Source organism: Coloeus monedula, assembly GCF_965178545.1.
Source record: "Coloeus monedula genome assembly, chromosome: 2".
NCBI lineage: Eukaryota > Metazoa > Chordata > Aves > Passeriformes > Corvidae > Coloeus > Coloeus monedula.
The window spans coordinates 10,456,640-10,476,040 of NC_138782.1; the positions used below are offsets into that span (position 1 = coordinate 10,456,640).

The window sequence follows — 19,401 nt, forward strand, 5'->3', positions numbered from 1 at the left end:
TTGCAATGGGCTGAGATTGTTCTGTTTGTCTTCATCCATCCAGCCTGCATCTTCAGCCTTCTTTAATTAACATTCATTTCAGAAGTAGGGTTTGATACAGACTGAATGCATTCTGGAGTTCCTCAGCCACAGAATTTGCCATATAATTGAGTTTTTGTGTAAAATTTTTTTCCCTAATCTACACTTCTACTTTCAATTACAGATAATAATCCCACATGACCACGAAGTGAAAAATGTGAATTGATTCCAAGGAAAAAGGGTCAATGTCTTCCAGAGTCTGCAGAGTGCCTGAAATGGTCTCTTTTAGCATCCCATCTGAAAAAGCAGAGGTGTTTGTTCTGAAACCTTATGACCAGTTCAGCTGAAACACCACTCGTGTTTTTCAGATAAATCTGCAGCCTTGTGCCTGCTTTAGTGCTAAAGAAAAGACACCCACTGGCAGGAGGAGCAGCAGCTCCCATGTTTGTGACTCTAAAAATGACTGCAGTCTCCTTTTGCTTTAAGAGGAATGTAAGGGAGAAAACAGCAAAACTCAGCCTCATTAAGTTTGATACGCATGTTAAAATCACAGCTGTTTTATATAATCAGTAATATTTTTTTAAAATCCTAGTTTTTGTTCAATGTGAGACCTTCAGAGTTTGGCAGGTTGAGCAGGCAGGATCTAGCACATGGCTGAGCAAAAGTGGCTTTTCAAACTGCACACACTCCATCCATTGCTTCTCTTGTTGGCTCCTGGCTAAAAGCTTACTTATCTTGGTTCCCTGACTGCAAGATGGGGGAAATATTCTCATGAACGTGGATTCCTGTGCTTGGGGATGTTTGAGTTAGGAAGTTTGTTATGTGGCTTGGACACTGCTGACAGTCATTTCAGAGACAGACACAATTTTACCTCTTCTCCACCAGAAGGGTGCATATTGGGGCAGATGTTTGCATTACAGTCCCTCTTGCATCTCTTTTGCTTTCCTAATTAAAAAAACAGATTTATCCCTGCTGCCTTTCCTTGAAACCTTTTGTCTACTTTCATCTCCCATCTGGGCCTCAAGCATGTTACAGCCTCACTATTAAAATTTATAAGATTTATGTTAGTTAGATAAACACTAAATGTAATTTTTCTTGCTGGCTTGGTCATTTCACATTCAGCTGGTTCTTTTGAAGAATAACTGTGGCTTTTTTTCTTTAAAGTAGACAGTAGAAACCCAGTCCAAATACTTTGGAATATATTTGTAAGTTCTGTGGGATGCTGGAGCATCTCTCATCCCAGCCCTCTATGGAAAATGGTGCTGCTGAGAGTAGAACAACAAGTTGCAAGATGTGTTTCAGTCAGAAGTTGTGCTCAGGGATTGAGGAGCCACAAGAGCTTGCAATTTCCTTTTTCTTAATGCTGTCCTCGAGTAACAGAAGGGGAAAATGCCTTTTGGAGGCTCAGAGCTCTCTGTGGGAATGATGGGGTTGTCACCTTGAGCAAATCTACCTTCTTTGCTCTGTGAGGCTGAGCAGAGCAGCGTGGGGATTGTTACAGTGACAGGACATGATGGCCTTACTTCTGTTCTTCTTCCTGCCCAGGAGCCAGCTGTGCTCTGTGTGAACAGCCAAAGGGTTCATTGCTGCTAGCCACATCCTCTGATGTCTGGATTTTGGGCTTGCATTGTAAACCACAGCTATTCTAATTCAGATTTTAAATGGAAAAAAAAAAAAAGTACTTGCCAAGAAGAGAGAAATTCACACACAGAAAAACCAGCAGGCTCAAATCCTTCCCTCAAAAACAAACAAACACAAAATAGCCATTGCTGGCTTTGACCAATGAACTGGACTGAGATTTAGTCATGTTCTTTTATACAGCTGGGTCACTCACATTGTGCACAGGGCTCTGGGCACCCCTGCCCAGCACCTGAGCAACCAGTGCAGCCCCACCTCAGCAGCTCGGCAGTGCTTGTAGTGTCTGAACACGGCTTTGGCTCTTCACACCTCTTCTCACAAGAAAAGCTGCCTAGAGCTGTTCCAACAGGCTGGCTACCAGGGTAGTCCCAGAGCCTGAAGTTACTGGTTTATCTGTGGTTTAATTGGGTTTTTTTCTTCATCCCATTAATCCCAGGCTGTATCAGGAGGTTTTCAGTGGAATTCTTCCTGCTGGTCTGCCGAGGGTCAGAAAGCAGGAGAGATGTCACTAAAACACTGAAAAGGTCCTGGCTTTTTTTAGCAGTTTTAAGGCTAGCTGCCCTTTATCTGTTTGGGTTTTTTTCCTGCCTTCAGGTTAACTTTGCCCACACAAATTCACATCACTCAATGAGAATGGATACCAATGCTGAAAGAGATTTTTCAGTAGGGAAGGTCAAATGGCAAGTTTTTTATCTGGCTGTCAGGTTTATTTTCTAGTGTTGTATTTCTCCCTTTCTTTCAGGATCTCCTGCTTCTTTCAAGTGGTGCTGGAAATTAACCCATTTATTTTCTTGCTCTTTCTGCAAATACAAGCAGGCTGTACTAACTGATAATTTAATATTATTGTCACTGGAACAGTGTGGTATCATCTGGCAGGGCAGCTGCTCTTTTCCTTAAGTCCTTCAAAAATGTGGGGGCAATTATCATGTACTTCAGCCTATAGATTGCCCTTGCTTACTCTTACTCATAACTTGTCATTTGGACAGAAGGAAATACAAAAATGACTGTGGTGCGGAGGTACACAGAACATAAACTCTATTTATTCTTGTGTATATAACAGATTCATGAGATGTAAGTGAAGAGCTCAGGGGAGCTGATAGGAGAAAGATTCATGGGGTAAATTTGAAGCTTTGTGTGCTTCCTTTGAAAGAAAGGAGAGGGGCTAGGGGTCTCGCACAATTTATGTATTGCTTTATTGTATTTATCATGGGTTTTTTTTGCTTTTGTGTCACTCTCTGATAGGTAAAGCATGCTTTTCTTGCTGCAGATCAGGAGTAGGCATTTTAACACAATTCCCAAATGGACCGAATTTCAGTTGCTTTGGTGTTGTTTCACTCTAAGTGAATTACAAATAAGAAGAACAAATTATTAAACGGAAAGTATCTGTATTGCTATCAGATATTCTAAGGCTCACTGCTGTGTAGTTTTTATGTAGCTAATTATAGCAACAACTGGGATGTGTTGAGCTACTTTGCTGAGGGTAAGCAATTTCTCTTGTCACAATTCTTCCTCTCAAGACCATTTTTTGTAGTGTATTTTTTGGCTCTGTACCATTCCCACATACAAACACAGTTGATTGTGCAGTGGGATTGGGATATGTCCTACAGGAAACGGAAATTTGATCTTTTGCTGTGGTGGAAGTTTCCTTATAGCTGCATCTTGCCAGAACTTGTGTTGTAATTTGTGCACCAGTTAAGTACTCAGTTTTGTTCAGTTTGCCCCAGCAGTTCAAAAGAGATTTCCTTCTCTCCTAATTCTCTCCTTTACTTCTCTCCTAATTCTCTCCTCTCCTTCTCAACACAAATTTTGCCCTTTCCGTGTGCTTGGATGATGATAAGTTGTCGTATTTCAGTGTGCCAGCTCTTTACATTTTATACTCTATTTAATTTTTATTATGTGTAACCAGACTTGCATTAATTTAAGTAATCTTCAGATTACTGAAGGCCTTGTTTTCTTGTAGTATGAGCCTTTAAGATGAAAAGGGTCACCAGCAAACCTGCCTGTGGGATTCCTTGTACAAAGGTGACTTGACTGGTGCCTCTCTAGCTGTAGTTTCTAGATGGTGAATTTGTGATCAGAGTGTGTTGTAACAACATTTCATGCTTGCAGTCAACAAGCTGCATGTTTGTCTTCTGAAAAAATAACTTGGCTGTGTAAGTAATGTACTTAAACTGTGTGATGAGTTAAAGTGTGAAGCCATTTATGAGCGTGTTCCCTTTTAGTTCATCGGGAGCTGAATGCTGTAGTGCACTTGTGTGTTTAAGGCACAAATGTGTCAGAAACAAGATACAACCAAGAGTAAACTGCCCTTTCTTAACATACAGTAAAACAGAGGGGGAAAGGATTTTTTTTTTTACTTTATTTTACTTTTGCTTTTGTTCAGCCATGGTTTCCAGGGCATTTCTTTGGTATTATGTAAGGGGGACCTGATTTGAGTCAAGATGCCTGTGAAAAGCAAGTTATTTTCCAGCCAGCTCAGTTCCCCCACCTTGCTTTTGCAGCACAATCATGCCAAGAGCATGATTGATGTGGGGGAGCAGGATTTGGGGTTGCAGGAGTTATTTTAGCACCTATGTGAAACCACAGCTGACGGATGCAACTTGACTGATGTGTCTTTAGCCTCAGTGGAGCAGACAGGGGCTCCTCCATCCCCCTTTCCCTACCACAGCTGACCCTGTGCTGAGCCAACCCAGGGAAGTGAACCAAAAACTAGCCCTATAAAAGAAAGCGAATACTTTTCCGGTGGTTTAGCTTCTGGAGCCAGCTCACTGTAGGGCTGGAAAAGCAGAAGTGCTGGCTCAAGGGAAACTGTAGCTGGTGGGCTAAGCGGGAGGCAGAAAACCTCTACCACCCCACCAGTACTCATTGTGCCACCTGAAATTCATTGCATACCCCAGCCCTGGATACATCACCTTCTGCAAGACCTCTGCTGTGCTGGTGGTACAAGTAATGTGGTTCTTGCACTTGTGTCTAGTTTAGGATTTATGGTATTTTCCTCCTTAATTTCCTGCGTTGCTCCTTCATGTTTCTACTCTGAAGTTCGTCCTTCAGTTGAGACAAGAAGGAGATGCCAGGATAGCTGAGGTGGTGTTGATGGGGGTGTGTTATGGCCAAATGAATGCTTTTACCTTGAAAATACATGGTTGATAAGACTGTAGCTTTCCATTAGATTCCCTCTTTAATCTGGGCTATGCAGTCAGCCTTTGAAGTGTATAGGCCTTTCTTTCAGCTTCAGGGTGCTTGAAAATTTCACAAAGGCAGAAAATGGCCTTTTCCATTACTTGCATATTCAACCTGAGGAAGTGGCTTTCAGCACAGCTATATTTGTAAGCTGCAGTCTCACTGGCTGCTGTGTTGGAACAAAATGCCTTGTCCCAGGGCACTCGCAGGAGGAGGCACCAGAGACAGCTAGATTTGGGGTGTCTTGGCTGGCCCCAGGCACTGCCTTTGAAGGTGACAGGCAGAGCAGATCCAGCACAGGGTGTAAACACTGTTGGAAGAAGGCAGCCTTGGCCAGAGGGAGAGCGATGATTGACAACTTCCTGTACTGCTGCAGAAAGGATTAGGGAATGGCTGCCTGGCACATAACCCAGCAGTGCCGTGGGACTGCAGGGATGCAGGTCTGGAGTGAGCAGGCAAAGCTGGACTGTAACCTCTCTGCATGATTGAGAGAGGGAAAAGCATTTGGCTCCTGGTGCTGAGCTGGAGCATCTGTCTGAGCAGTGATGGGCAGGGAGTTAAGTTGGAACTGTGGGGCAAATGACTGTGTTGCTCTTCCCTTCGTGAAGGAACCTGTAATTCCCACCTGCTGTGTAAACACTGGCAAGTCTGATTTGAATCTGTTGTCTTGTGTAACAGACAGAAAAGAAAAATCCAAAACAAACAGAGAGTTGAGGCTGCCTGGAGTGTGCCCTTGAATTTTGGATCCTCTCAAATGGTCAGGGTTGGGATTTGTTAGTTTGTTTGTTTGGGCTTTCTTTTTTTTTTGAGAGTTTGGAAAAGAAAAGGAGGAGTTTGGTAAAGCTTAGCAATGAAACATGCTTTTATATGAGGCTTTAAGCTTTTCCTTTAAGTTGACAGACTCCCCCTCCCACCCCCAGGAAGAAAAAACCAAGCAAAAAAGAAAAGCTGTAAAGAACCCCCACAACCTTCTTCTGACTGACAAAATATTGCAAGATGGTGTCCCCTCTGCCCCCAGGATGTGTTTGGTAGTAGCTGAGGATGAACAGCAGAACACAAGTTGGGGAGCTCAGAGTGGATCTCTGCCCAGTACAGAAATGCATTATAAAGAATTGCCTCTAAATAGGCCTGTTTCCTTCCCTCACCTGTCTAATGTGTTTTGTTAAGGGTCTGCTTGCCCTGTATCTCATAAATACTTCATGAAAATTAAATCAGAAGTGATTATAGGAAGCAGTTCATATGTCTCTGGCTCTTTCTGCAAAATGAGAAGGAAAGACAGAAGTAAATAAGTACCATTACATTTTTAAGCAGAGCCTGACATATTTGCAGTGCATATGAAGAGGGTATTTTAAAAGTTTTCATCAGCTGTTGGATTCTATTTTGGTGATAAATTCCAGCTAAAATATCATTGATGCTCATAACTGTGGGAATAAAGGCCCCTAACTGACTTCTTAAAATATCGTATCAGTCTGCTGTGGGAAGTTTGCATTTAACTTAGTTTTTTCTTCCTCTGTTTGTGACCTGGTGTATTATACAGGAGGACCACTGCTGAATTTAGAGGCTGCAGTGCACATAGCAGAGACATTAATGATGGATTAGGTGCATCAATTCTTTTAGCTTGGCTAATTTAATTTTCATTAGCACTTCCCCCCTCCTTGAAAGTTTCTGTATAGGAGAGCTGAGATTCAGTGGTGAGTTTTGTGGAGCCATCTGTTCCCAGCTGCACTCAGCTGTCCAGTATGTAACACCCCCTTATGAACTTTCCTCCTTTATTTCCTAGCATCCTTATCCATCTTGCAAAAGGAATGCTTTTTGGCAGCATTGGATGTGCTAAGTTCCCTGTCAGCACCTGAAAATTAGGAGCTCCCCTTCCAGCCTCCCCTACCTCTGCTCTCCGTACCTCCTGTGCCACCACATGGATGGTCAGCTGAGGTCAGGGAGCTGACGCACAAATGATTTTGGGCTGCATTCCTGTGGTCCTGCACCCACGCATGCCCACAGAGCAGGTGATGGGACTGGTGGAGGGGAGAAGCAGCGACCATCGCCTCCCCTCAGCAGCTCAGACCATGGTGGCCATTCTCTTGGCCTTAGCAGAGGACAGCTGTGGTAATGTGGATAATATTGTTAGAGAAAGGAGCTTTGCTAATCTTTGCCGAGCTGTACAAGCACAAATGTTGGATGCTGGAGCATCCCAACAATGCTGTAGTCCGCACCGGGATGTCATTTTCAAGCCTCTGCAAACAGAAAATGCCACCCTCTCTCCCTGGATGGTTTTTAAGAAATTGGTTAGCTTAAACAGTTGCCAGGTTTAAGTAAAAAGATCCTGTTGAAGCAGTGTAGCTTGTCTCAGCATGGAGAAATCCAATCAGGCCACAGCACGGAGGAGTTGCAGGAATGAAGAAGGAAGCGTGGGAGTCCTGGTAAGGAGAGGCGCTCCACATGGATGAGGACACAAGCGCCTTGTGGGTAGACAGAGCCACTCTGCTCTCACCACTGTACTGTGGGATTGCTGTGCTGCCTGGGGAAGCAGCCCTAGAAGCTGGGCTTGTGGTTTGGGTTTTTTCCCCCCTTAAAACATTCTGGTTTTCCCTTGTAAGTACCTGATGCAAAGACTTTCCTTTCCATCAAAGTGGTGCTCTAGCCCAGTGGTGCAGTGAGAGGGAGGGGTATCCTGGGAAGTGTTGTATATACCTGCTCAGAGCCGCTAGTCCAGGTCTGAGTCTGAGCAAAATGGGGTACTGACTTGCTTCAGTCCTCCTCTGACTTTCGCAGGCAAAGTTTCTCTTTGTATCTCTTCAAATGCCTGCTTTTGCAGACGTGTCTGATGGCTTGTATGAGGCAAGTAGTGAAACAGGAAAATCTCCCTGAGGTTTCCCCCTTACCACATCTGAGTGTTTGTCATGTCATTTAATCGTGTCTGAGTCTCATATATTCTTTTCACTTCTTGAAGTGAGCTGTTAAGCCACATCTGTGGTCCATGCAGAGCTGCCCAATGATGCCAGAGTCGGGTTTAGCAGGAGTTTAATGGAGATGATCTTGGTGCACTGAATTCTTGTAAATGTTCCTTAAGTTTTGCTGACTTCAGCCAGCACAGCCACCAGCATCTTTCTGGCACTAAAAGCTGTAACCACAAAAACTTAACATAAAAAAAGGTAGCAGTGAAAAATTGCTAGCCTTCTGCACTTTATATTGGCATTTGTTTAAGGGATGACTAGAAAACAGTCCAAACATCTGAGAAATTCTAGTCCTGTTCTGGTGTTGGACAAGCCTGAATTAATGCTTATTTTAATGCTTGTGTACAGCCAATTAGTCTTTGAACTGAACTGGAATATGATCTAACATGAAGCTTTTCCTTCAAGACTTTCAACAGAGTAGAACTATGTTCAGCTCCAGCCATCCCCAGTGGATGAGAGTGGCAAAATGTTTCCAAAATGTGTGGAAGCAATTTTCTGCAATATGATTTCTGTCTTGTCTTCAGTGACAGGAAACAAACAGAAATTTGACAAAAGCATTTCATCCATGGCTTTGTCTTGTCATGACAAATTAAAAGCTTGTGCTTAGGAGACAGGAGTCTCAAATCTTAAAAGATATTTTACACTGAATCTTTTTCTTAATACTTGGATAATCTAAGCTCCCTTTGAAATGGGCTGTCTTGAATACACAAGGCACACTTAGAGATGGATGGAAAATGTCAGCTGTTCCCTTTTCTAAATGTCTTGAATAGAGAGAAAAAGGTGTTTTGAGACAAAATTTAGGATTTGTGCTGTTCACTATCCGTGAAACTCAGAAGTGTTGTATCTCTTTAGGCTTTAAAAAAAAAAAAAGCTGGAGGAGAACAGAAGGACTTGTCCTGGTCTGGCAAGATTAAGCTGAGGGAGTTCTGGGAGACTATATTTTATCTTAATTTCTTTGGAAAGGTGGATGTTTCTTTGCCATGCATCCGAAATAACTCTCAGACTTCCTCTTTGTGAAGTTCCTAAACAGCAGCTCCGTAGATAAGCCCCAGGCCAGCGCAGAGCTCGGTATCACTCGCTTGCTGTGCTGTTTCGCTGGCTTTATCGTTCTTCCTTTCCGTACTGATAGCACAGCTGTGCCCTCCCCGTGTTCCAGTGAAAGGAAAGGGTCAAGTGAAGAAGAGTTGCCTTGTGCCGGGGCTCCGAAGGGATTGCACCTGGGCAGAGCACACCAAGGGCTCCGGCTGCCAGTGGGGAGCCCACTGCAGAGGTCTCGGCCTGGAGGTGGTCGGGCTGTGGCACAGGAGGATGCAGCTCTCTGGCTGTCACTTTTCCAGGCTCATCCTCAAGCCATGAGTTGGTGTGGAGCTGGTTTTCTTGTCCTGGGAACGATGGGGATGCCTTCTCTAAAGATGAGGTGATGCTGGGCTCTTCAACATGTCCAGGCTTCTCCAGGTGAACCCAGGAGTTACTGCAATGAGCTTTGGCTGTTGCAGAGGGATGCCTTCCGTAAAGATGAGACTGTGAGCCCTACCAAGTTTTGCTTTTCTGTGCTGCGTGTGAAGAGGCCCTCTTGGATCTGGATGTTGTGGTGTGTGGGCTTGCATGGCAGTGGGAGATGGGCAAAGTGGAGGGGGGCAATAGAGAGCAGGTTGCCTTGTGCTTTGTAAAGGCCAGGCTGGCATGAGTTTTTGATTCCTTCAGGACCATTACTTGCAAAGCTAATTGTTCAACATCATGGTACATCAGTTCCCCCCCCCCCCCTTCATGCAGCCATTAAAATTCTAGAGAGGAAAAAAGTCATCTTGTCTTGCTTGACCCACAATTATTTTTGACAGTAAATCCTTTAGCTGGCAGAGAGCACTTCTGGAAGTTTTAAGTGACAGAACTCTATAATTGCCCTCTGGCATCCAATTTCTGACAAGCTGCCACAGATTGTATTGCTTCATAATTCTGAGAGGAATCTTTCTTTTTTTTTTGTAGTCAGCCTTGCATGTTGCATCACACAGAGTGAACATATTCTGTGAAGCCGTTAGAGGCTAGGTGATCAGTCCAGTTCAGAAGCAGGAGAATGCTTCTTTTTCTCATATTTTTTTCATACATGCTCATCTATGCCTATTGCTTGGGTATCTGATTAGCCTTCTTGTGTAACAAATCCATTTCAATGAGAAATAAACTGCAGTAAATGATTAACATAATCTTCTTTACTAATGACTGGGGTTTTTTAATTTAATGAGTCACTTCTGAAAGTCTGAGGGGGAAACAAGGACATGTTTTTCTTTTTTTTAAATTACCACAGTGCCACCATTTGCCAGTAGAAGCCCAGTGTTGTTTCTTAAAGCAGCCATACCACACATGCAGTACATGTGCTTGCTCAGATATGTCCAGCTTGCTTGGAACAGGAAATGTGTTGCACAGGTTTTATAAAATCACTCTTATGGTTGTGATTAATGATTTTGTTATCCAAGCAGTGAAACCACAAGAGTTTGTGACCGCTATAGCAGTCAGAAGGTTCTGGTACAAGCAGCACAAATGTCTCGTAATTGAGCGTTTCAGGGCATGTTGAAACAGAGTTTCTTATCGGACTCCCTGTTCCAGCAACTTTAGTTTTGGGTTCTTTTCTCTTTTGTGACTACCAGGCATGTTTTCAATAGTTTCCTCTCAAACCCAAATGCTGGAGCTGGATTGGTTTCAACAGGTTTTAGAAGAAGATGCTATTTCTCTGAAAGACCAGTGGCTCAGTGGTCTGGGACCTGCTTTTCCGTCAGTGAAATAGCCTGGCTCTGGAGACCATGTCCTTTCTAGATGTATTCCTGTAGGTGAGTGTGTTGTATTTGGATGACTTGCAGCAAACCTCTCATGTCTCCACCCTTCGCCCCCCTCCCCAAAATTTTCTGTGCTATGCTGATGATAGAAAATCCCAGCCAAGTCCCAGCGTTGTTGTGGGGGACAGAAATTTTTCCCTGCTTCCCTCACTGACGAAGTCTTGCCATCATTTGTTCTTAATGGCACTTGGCTGAAGATGAGTGTGCCTTTTCTTTGAGAACATGCCTGATTGTCACTGGTCACCAAGTCCAGGTTCAGTCCCAGTGGAGTGGCACTGAGAGAAGAGTACACCTTCAGAGGCCTGAGGCGTCATCATGCCTCTAATCCTTGGTCGATTACTTCCTTCTGAGGGCTTCGCTCTGGCTTCTTGAACTGCGTTTTAGCTGTGGGCACCATCAGAAGTACCTCCTTCTGCGTGAACCTTATTGAGCCTGTTCCAGTGAATGCCTCATGATCTTCCTTTCTGAAGGATGCTAGAAGAATAATCCCTTCCTGCTCACATTTCTATGGGACTCACAATTCAGTAGAGTTCTCATCTTCTTGTTCCCTTCCATGATCTCTTTCCCAGGCTGGAGAGACCTAGGATATTTAGTTAGCTGTTGTTGAGAAGCCATCCCATGTCCTCTATGGTCCTGGCCATGGCTCTGTGAGCTTGCCATGGTGGAAGTACCCTTACTGGACCAGTGTGGAGGACGGCCAGCACCACAGAGAGCTTGGAGAAGCACAGCAGATACACGCAGTGCCTCGGCGATTGTCTTTGTGGCTGCTGGTTTTTTTTAACCTGTTGCTGGGCCACCAAGTGGACACTGTCACAGAGCTGCCTATTTTAATCCCAAGACCTCTTTCCTGAACAGCAGTAACTGGCTCAGAGGGCATCATTCCATGTGTCAGACCAAGGTGTTTATGTCACATTGCACTTTAGGGTTAATTATGTTCAGGGGTTTTTTAATATCTAGCATGTTAAAAGTCTTCCAGCATCATGAGATTCTTAAATAAGTTTTCAGGGTCAGCTTTCATTTTGACTCTCATGAATAACTTTAGTTCCATCAGAAAACTGTGTCATCATCTTGTTCATCTCTCTCCTCATATCATTGATGAGTATGCCCACCAGCACAGGTGAGGAGCCTGTGGGGTTCACTGGTGACCTTCTGCTTGGAAGGCCGGTATTTTCTACCTCTTTTTTTTTCTTCAATCCTCAGACCACACATTCATGTATGTTGAGAGCACTCTTCTCCTATGTCAGTTTGAAACTTCAGTCAGGGAACCTTGGTGGAAAGTACCAGTGCTTATCCCAGCTGATGGTCAGCAGGGTAGCTCTGCAGATACTGCCTTTGTGAACCAGCTACTGCCTTTAATGTCACCAACCAGGAGTCAGCATAAACTTCTTTGTGGACGAGTGAGCAGAGACCCAGTCTTGGATAGCTTGATTTCCCCTTTCTGGGTGCTTAGAGTAAGTAGTTGTGTTGGCAAACTGCCCCTCTAATCTGGGGACATTGAATGTGGAAATGCAGCAATTTTTAATAAGGTGAAAGCGGAGAGCAGTGTCACAGCCTCTGGTATGCTGCAAACAGGTTCTGTAGCCATGTCAACACATGTGGAGGAGAGGCTTGGTTGCCCTGACGGGTCTAAAGGAGAAGAAGGTGTGGAGGAAAGCAAAGGTAGATACAAATCGGGCAAGATAAAAATCACTACAAGCTCTTTTCTGTTGCCTATTGCAGAAATGCCGCCTTCCCGGAGAGGCAGCAAATAGCACAGTGCTTGGAGGGCTGGTTATAGCTCCCAGCTGCCCTGCTGAGATTATCGAGGAGTTATATCCAGTTTGGGTGGGATTTTTATTTTCATCTAGGACAGGGAGGCAGTTGCAGGACAGTATGTGCAATGACCTCCCACTGGGTAATTTCCCCAGGCTGTGTTGTTAGGACCATGAGCACCCATAATGTTTTCGAAGTGTATCCACAAAAGGCTTGTCCCAGCAGGGCTCAGCTGTGGCTACAGTGAAGGGTCCTGCCTGCTGCCATGGTACCATTTTAAGGCCCTGCCTCTTTTTTGCTTCATGCCAGTCGAAGTTTAACTTTGAGACCAGGCCGGGCCTGCCTGGGCCATGGGGTGTGTTGTGTGGCTTTCTGAGGAGCTTAAATCACAGCTTAGCATCCTGGTCTGCACCACATATAGAAAAAAGGTACTTGTGTGAGTGCCATCGTGGCTGTTGTAACTAAATCCTGACTCTTCTCAGAGTTTTCAAAAGGGTTGTAAGCTTAATGTTACTACAAAATGTTTGTAGGAGCTGCTCATTTTCTTTTGAAATGTCTCCAAAATGTGCTAGATACTGTAGGACCTGAAGTTAAGTGCACAAGAATTAGTTTGAAAAGGTTTAAACTCCAGCTTTGAAATGCTTTTGTCTAATAAAAGTTACAAAGACTGGGCTGATGAAACCTCTTTTTTAAAAGAGCCTGAATATTGGTGCAGTTACACTTCAGAGGTGTTGTTAACTATGTTTAGAGTTGATCTGCTTCTATGTACTTGTTTAAAAAAAAAAACCTAAAACAAACACATGCATTAAAAGTCTGTTCTTAATGGGAGTCAGCCATTCAAAACTCATCCTGCTTGTTGTACCTCTCAGATAACCCAGCCTGGCTTTACATCACACTGCAAACAATTGTGTATTTGCTTTCAACAAAATAAGTTGGGAGCTCGGTGCTTTTAAAGTGCTATAAGAGTTAAAGAGAACCAACATCTATTTTTGTGTTGCAATGCTTCAAGGTGTTCTCACCTTTGGACAGAGTCTTTCAGAGTGCTGTTTTCAGAATAAACAAATATTCACAATGAGGGTTCTTTTATTCTTGGAGCAAGAAATGTGTCTAGTACGATTTATTGGAAAATAGTATTTAGAGAGTGCATTCTTGACAAGGAGAGAAGCTTTTCAGGTAAAACCAGTCTTCTGCTACTGCTGATACAGTTCTTCTCTGCTCTTGAGGTTGTGTCTCAACTGACTGCAGTGGCAATCGGGAACCTTTTCCATGAACTTGTAGCTGCTGCACATCTTGTTAGTTGAGACAGGGATGGGGTGGAGATTTTTTTTTTTCAAGCACCAGTGTTTCAGGCATGTGCAGTACTACAGCTGTTCTGTTTGTTGTGCATGGAGGCTCTCCTTTTCCTGCTCTTGGTTTGCTGGTGCATTTAACAACTGTCCGTTGATATTCATGGTAATATGAAAAAGCCCAAAACCTACAAATAGAATTAATGGGCAAAATCCTGAATATTGTATGGCAACTGTTTTAACCAAGGAAGGGCTGTGGAGAGATGATGGCTGACATTATTACCCCACTGTGTGTTTCTGCAGGAAGATAAATATGATTGTTAAGAAGCAGCAGGTATTGGCAACAGCATGTTCTTGTGTGATATTTCACCCTTTTGTGATCATTGTTGCATAATGATGTGGTTAATTAACCTAAAGAAAGTGCTCACAGGGAAGCCAGGAATGTATAAAAACACAAGTAACATTTATTGCACATTAATTGCGAGGGGCTAAAAAGTGACAAAACAAGAAAAAAAAAATCCTGAAGTTTTTAAAGGAAAGCTGATTATTCAAGTAGCTTGTGATGAACTGGAATTCAGTGAGTGTTTGGAGAATGTGTAAAGGTTAACAAAATTGCCAGTATTTTTGTAGCCTGGGTAACTGGTGGGGTACAGTGTGGACACACAGATGCTCTGTCTGAGCCTGCAGGACCTGCAGGATTGTGTCATTTCCCAGGGTTTAACTTTGCTCTTCAGAGGTAGCTCCTGGTGTAAACTCATCATCCCACCATGCCCAGGATAACAAATAACATGCCAAGCAAATACGAATGGTGTTGGTGAATATGTCACGGGCAGGCTATGGCATATTATTTTTCCATGTGTGTGGCGACAGCTTTTATGGCCTGGCAACAGATCTGCCTCTTTCAAGTATTTTATGTGAAACTTCATGAAGCCTCCAGCGGTCAGGTGTTGCCAATATTGCAGGTGTGCGCGAAGTCAGTGAGTGGCAAAACATCTCTTAATGCCCTGTGCGGTAACAGCTGAATGTATGACGATTTTTTTCCGCCCTTTCCGTTTAAAACAGAATGCTACAGATAGCTCCTCCAACTCCTCTCAGAAGAGGGAACAGCCTGTGCGAACTCTGGCTTCTCCTGCATCCTGCGAACATCGAAGAATTTGCACTCGTGGCCACCTTCACGACCATTACAGCTCTGACCACTACCATCTAGAACAAGTAAGGTTTCTTCCCAGTGTTGCGACCTCTGTCTGCCAGAGCTAAGGCTGGTGGTTGGTTTTCTTCCGCATGCCTGAGAGATAACTCCCTCCTTCTGCTCTCCCTGTTTCTTTCTCAGTTAGTTTTAAATGGCTTCCTGTTATTAAAAAAAAGGGGAGGAGAGGAGGGATAACGCTAAGGTTTAGCATGTTATGTTGTACCACGAACACACAGGCCAGTGTAGGACTGTGACCGTTGTGCTCCCTCCTGAGCCGAAGGCTGAAACTCTGTGATGGATCACGGTGAGGGGCATATAAAGAAGGAAGGACACAGTTGTTAAATATTGGCTCTTCATGAAGCAAGGACACAGTGATTACCAGTAGCAAAGTGAGCTTATTTCTTTTTTCTCCCTCCTTCCTACTTCCACAGTCAGTACCACGATCCTACCGGCACGTCAACTTTCCAGACGATGATGAGGAGATAGTGCGCATCAATCCTCGGGAAAAGATTTGGATGACTGGATATGAGGATTATCGCCATGCTCCAGCACGAGGAAAGAACTTTGATCCTGATGACATGGACTCCTACGTACGTTTTGCCAAAAGCGAGGCCTCGAAACACGAATACACTTATCCTTACGTAGACAACTCAGACTTTGACCTGGGTGAAGATACCAAGGGTGCTGTGATAAAGACTCAACCTGTCAAATTCAAGCCCAGGCGGAAGGAAGATGGTGAGAGGTCGCGGTGCGTGTACTGCAGGGACATGTTCAACCACGAGGAGAACAAGCGGGGTCAATGCCAGGATGCTCCAGACCGCGTCAAGACTTGCATCCATCGAGTGAGCTGTATGTGGTGCGCAGACACTATGCTCTATCACTGTATGTCCGACCCAGAAGGAGACTATACAGATCCTTGCTCGTGCGACACCAGTGATGAAATGTTTTGCCTCCGGTGGATGGCCCTTATCGCCTTGTCTTTCATTGCTCCATGTATGTGCTGTTACTTGCCGCTTCGGGCTTGTTACCACTGTGGGGTCATGTGCAGGTGCTGTGGTGGAAAACACAAAGCTGCTGGATGACTACAGATGCATTCAAAGTGTTAGGTTTTTCCTGTAGTTCAAGGAACACGTTGGTTTTGGAGCACTGAGGTCACTCACTTTAATGCAGCCACTGTGCCCGACAGCATCCGGAAACCACCAGTTTGGATCACTTTACATTGGGTCATCTGGGGCTCACACTGCATTGATTTGCTCATCAACTGTTCTAACTAACTAACCTACAGCATAGACTTTTGTATTATTAATCTGTAATCAAAACAGACTGTCTTGTACATGTTTATATATTTTTTTTCATTTAAAATGAGTTTGAGAGAAGAACTGCTTTAAATGGTGGTGGATTGTAGAACATCTCCAGGTTGTGTCTGTCTTGCCTCCGCTTGTGTGGTACCATCAGTGTGTTAGCAAGCTTTGGCATTTCTAGAAATGGGGCGGTGTAGTGAATGAAATCTCACTTGGAAGATATTTTAACTTACCGTCAAGCTATTGTGCGTGTATAGAAGGTGTGCTAGTAACAAACTTGTACCACAACAACAGTATTTCTGTCACTGGTTTTCTTTGGGTTTTTTGTTCTGTTTTCCAAAGCTAAAATAGCCATCTAAGCTGCAGTTTCTCTTCTAGGGTCCATCGTCATTTCCTTCAGCAAACATCTTAAATTATTTCTCTGTTCGTAAACCTCTGTGAACAGAAAGTAAGGCTCAGTTACCATAGTCACATAACCATTGAGAATCTGGTAGTCCTCCTTACCTGTAATCATTTCAGACCACTACTTGAAAGGGAAACTTAAAATTTAGGCTTTTCTCTTTTCCCTAAATAACATTGGAAAAATAAAACTGTGTTTTCAGAGCTCTGCCCAAAAAGAAAGGGAACTTCTTCATTAGCCAGCAACACAGTGATCTGTGAATAAAACACTAAGGTTCCAGATGAGGAAGATTGTTGATATGCAAAGAATTACTAACAATGCAATGTCAAAAGCACTATTATGGCAATTCTGGGGAAATGCTGCATTAAGTGGTGGATTATATGGAAAATCGTGTGTGTTTGTTTTCTGTATACATGAGCACGAGAACATTCGCGTCCACTGTAGTAACAACATTTAGCAATCTAAGCAGGTATTTAAAAATCCAAAGCCAGGATGTTAACTACCACTTCCAGTCTGTGACCTGCGGTCCCAATCCTCCAGATACTTCCACGTGTCCCAGCGCGTTGCGCACGCGGCCGGCGTTGCTGTGAGCCTGTGTGTGGGATGGAGCATGTGAGTCTTTGCAGGAGCCAGACCGAGGCATCTGCCTGGCTTTCCCCCTCCCCAGTTCACCACCCAGGTTTATCAAGTGGATGCATAAGGTGCATACAGCAGGATAATACTACTTTAATTTTTTTTTTAATTATTTTTTTTTAATGTCATGTTGTCTTGTGTACAAGGCTTGTAATTAGCTTGGAAAAAGAGTATTTTTCTAATATATTACAAGGAATAGCCAAATAATTTTTATTAAAAAATAAAAAAAATGATTTAGCGCAGTGAGCTCTAACTAGCATAGTACAATCCGAATACTTTGAGGCAGCTAGGGATTGGCTTGTCAAAGCTGGCACTGCTGTTCCTGCCATAATTTCTTTCTGCAGTAAATTGCCAGTGGACGCATGTCCTTTCCCTCCCTCTATTGCACATTGACATCAGTCTTAAAAGAGAGGAATTTTTTTTTTAAGAATTAATTTGCCAAATAAATGTAAAAGGAACGCTTGCCATTCTTTCTTGGTGGAATGTCCCAACGGTTCCTCTGAGAGTTAATCACAGCTTTTTAGTCAACCATGAATTAAGTATGCAATGTGCTTATTATACACTATAGAGTTGGGTAGGTTTAATTCATAGCAGTTACTGGGGATTTTTTTGGTTGGAGAAAAAAAAAATGAATGATAGTGGAAAAGGGATGGAGTGTTACACTCTGGGTGATGTGTCTGGGTTTGCTGAATGAAATACAAATATTTTGTGCCTAATAGCAGTTGACAAATCTCTCAATGGTGTCTAGTAAACATCAAGCCAGCCTCGTAAAAAAATAATTAATGAAACAACCTTTTCCTTTTATTTCTGTTCTCAAAAGTTGTTTCATGTAAACAAACATCTGTAAGATCTTCTCTCTATAAAGCACAACACTACAAAAAGATCTTGCAGTTTTTTGTCCGGTCTTGAAGTGCCCCTATTTATTTAAGTAAAATAGACATACTCCAAGCCTTTCTGTATGTCTGAAAATAAAAGTTATTAAAAAAAAGTCCCTCTTTTTTATTTTTTTTTCTTTCCCTCTTCCTTCCTCCCTCTTCTCTTGGGTTTTTGTAATACTTGTAGATTTTGCTGCGTATGTTATTTGGTTCATGATGGCAGTGGTGTAAGGGCACAAGGATAGAAATGGGTGGTTTTTTGTAAATATTTCTCCTTAATTTCCACACTGCTGCTGAACAGTGTGTAGCATTCTCCCAGTCAGCTTTGCAATACTGACATCAATCATTTGAGAGAAATTATTCAGATTTTATTTTTGTATCTGTGGTAACAAAAACATTAACCAATTTTTTTTTCCTGTTGTGGAAAGGTTTTGGTTTTTTGTTTGGTTTTTTTTTTTCCAAGCTATTGCTCACGTTAACAAATTAAAGTGCCTGAAGCCTCATCATTATGTATCTATATACTAAAAGTTAAAACCCTGTTGTATTGATTTTTATAAGCCTTTTTACCTCTGTGTAAAAAAAAATATATATACAAGTGTATGATGTACATTTTAGTTCTTAACTTCTTTTTTTATTGTTTCTAATATGTATGATCAGTGTAGCTATTGCTTTAAAATGTACCATGTAAATATAAATACATCATATCAAAACGATGCCACTTATTGTCAAAATGATGCTGTTTATTCTTGTTGAGGTGGCTGGGAAGTGAGGGGGAAACAGAATGGGGGCATCTCCAGAGCTTGGGGTTTCTAAGGAAAAAAATTGCTTTATTTTACGATTTTGGGTGGCAAAGGCTGCTAAGCTTTGGGCACAGGCCATTCTCATGCAGACACAGCAAGAGAGGCCAAGGACAGGTGGGTTTTTTCAGGTGATTTTTAGGTGTTTTTCAGATGTTTGGCACATTTGGCAGGAGGATGCAGCCTGGTGGCACCAGGCCCTGGCAGCCATGGCAGTGGCCAAGGCTCCCTCCTGCTCTCCCTGCTCATCTCCCCTGAGGCCTCACCCCACACACAGCTTTGGGCTGAGTTAGAGATGCAGCAGGGCTATTGTTATTTTACCTTGTTTCATCTCAGCAGGGCTCCAAGGAGAAGGGGGGAACAGGGAAAGGCTGCAGATGTGGCTGCTGAGCAAGGGCTGTCCTAGTTGCTGAGGGCCCACGGAGCAGGTTTGCAGCCGCTGGGAAGGAGAGATGTCTGAGGTGCCTGGCACTGCCATCCCTGCTCAGAGAGGTTTAGCACGGAAAGAGAATGACCCAGTTGAAACGGATACCAGGCTGCTGCCAATCGACTG

The 19,401-nt window shown here is 43.3% G+C and overlaps 1 protein-coding gene across 1 annotated transcript in view; it reads left to right on the forward strand.

The window, feature by feature from the left end:
- The window catches only part of SPRED2 (sprouty related EVH1 domain containing 2), a 59,765-nt gene extending 41,082 nt beyond the window's left edge, over window positions 1-18,683 (forward strand). Inside the window, exons 5-6 of the mRNA XM_082302746.1 lie at window positions 14,716-14,865; window positions 15,274-18,683. Of these exons, the coding sequence (XP_082158872.1) occupies window positions 14,716-14,865; window positions 15,274-15,924 (801 nt within the window). The 3' untranslated portion in view covers window positions 15,925-18,683. The remainder of the gene's footprint in view (window positions 1-14,715; window positions 14,866-15,273) is intronic.
- The last annotated feature ends 718 nt before the right edge of the window (window positions 18,684-19,401 follow it).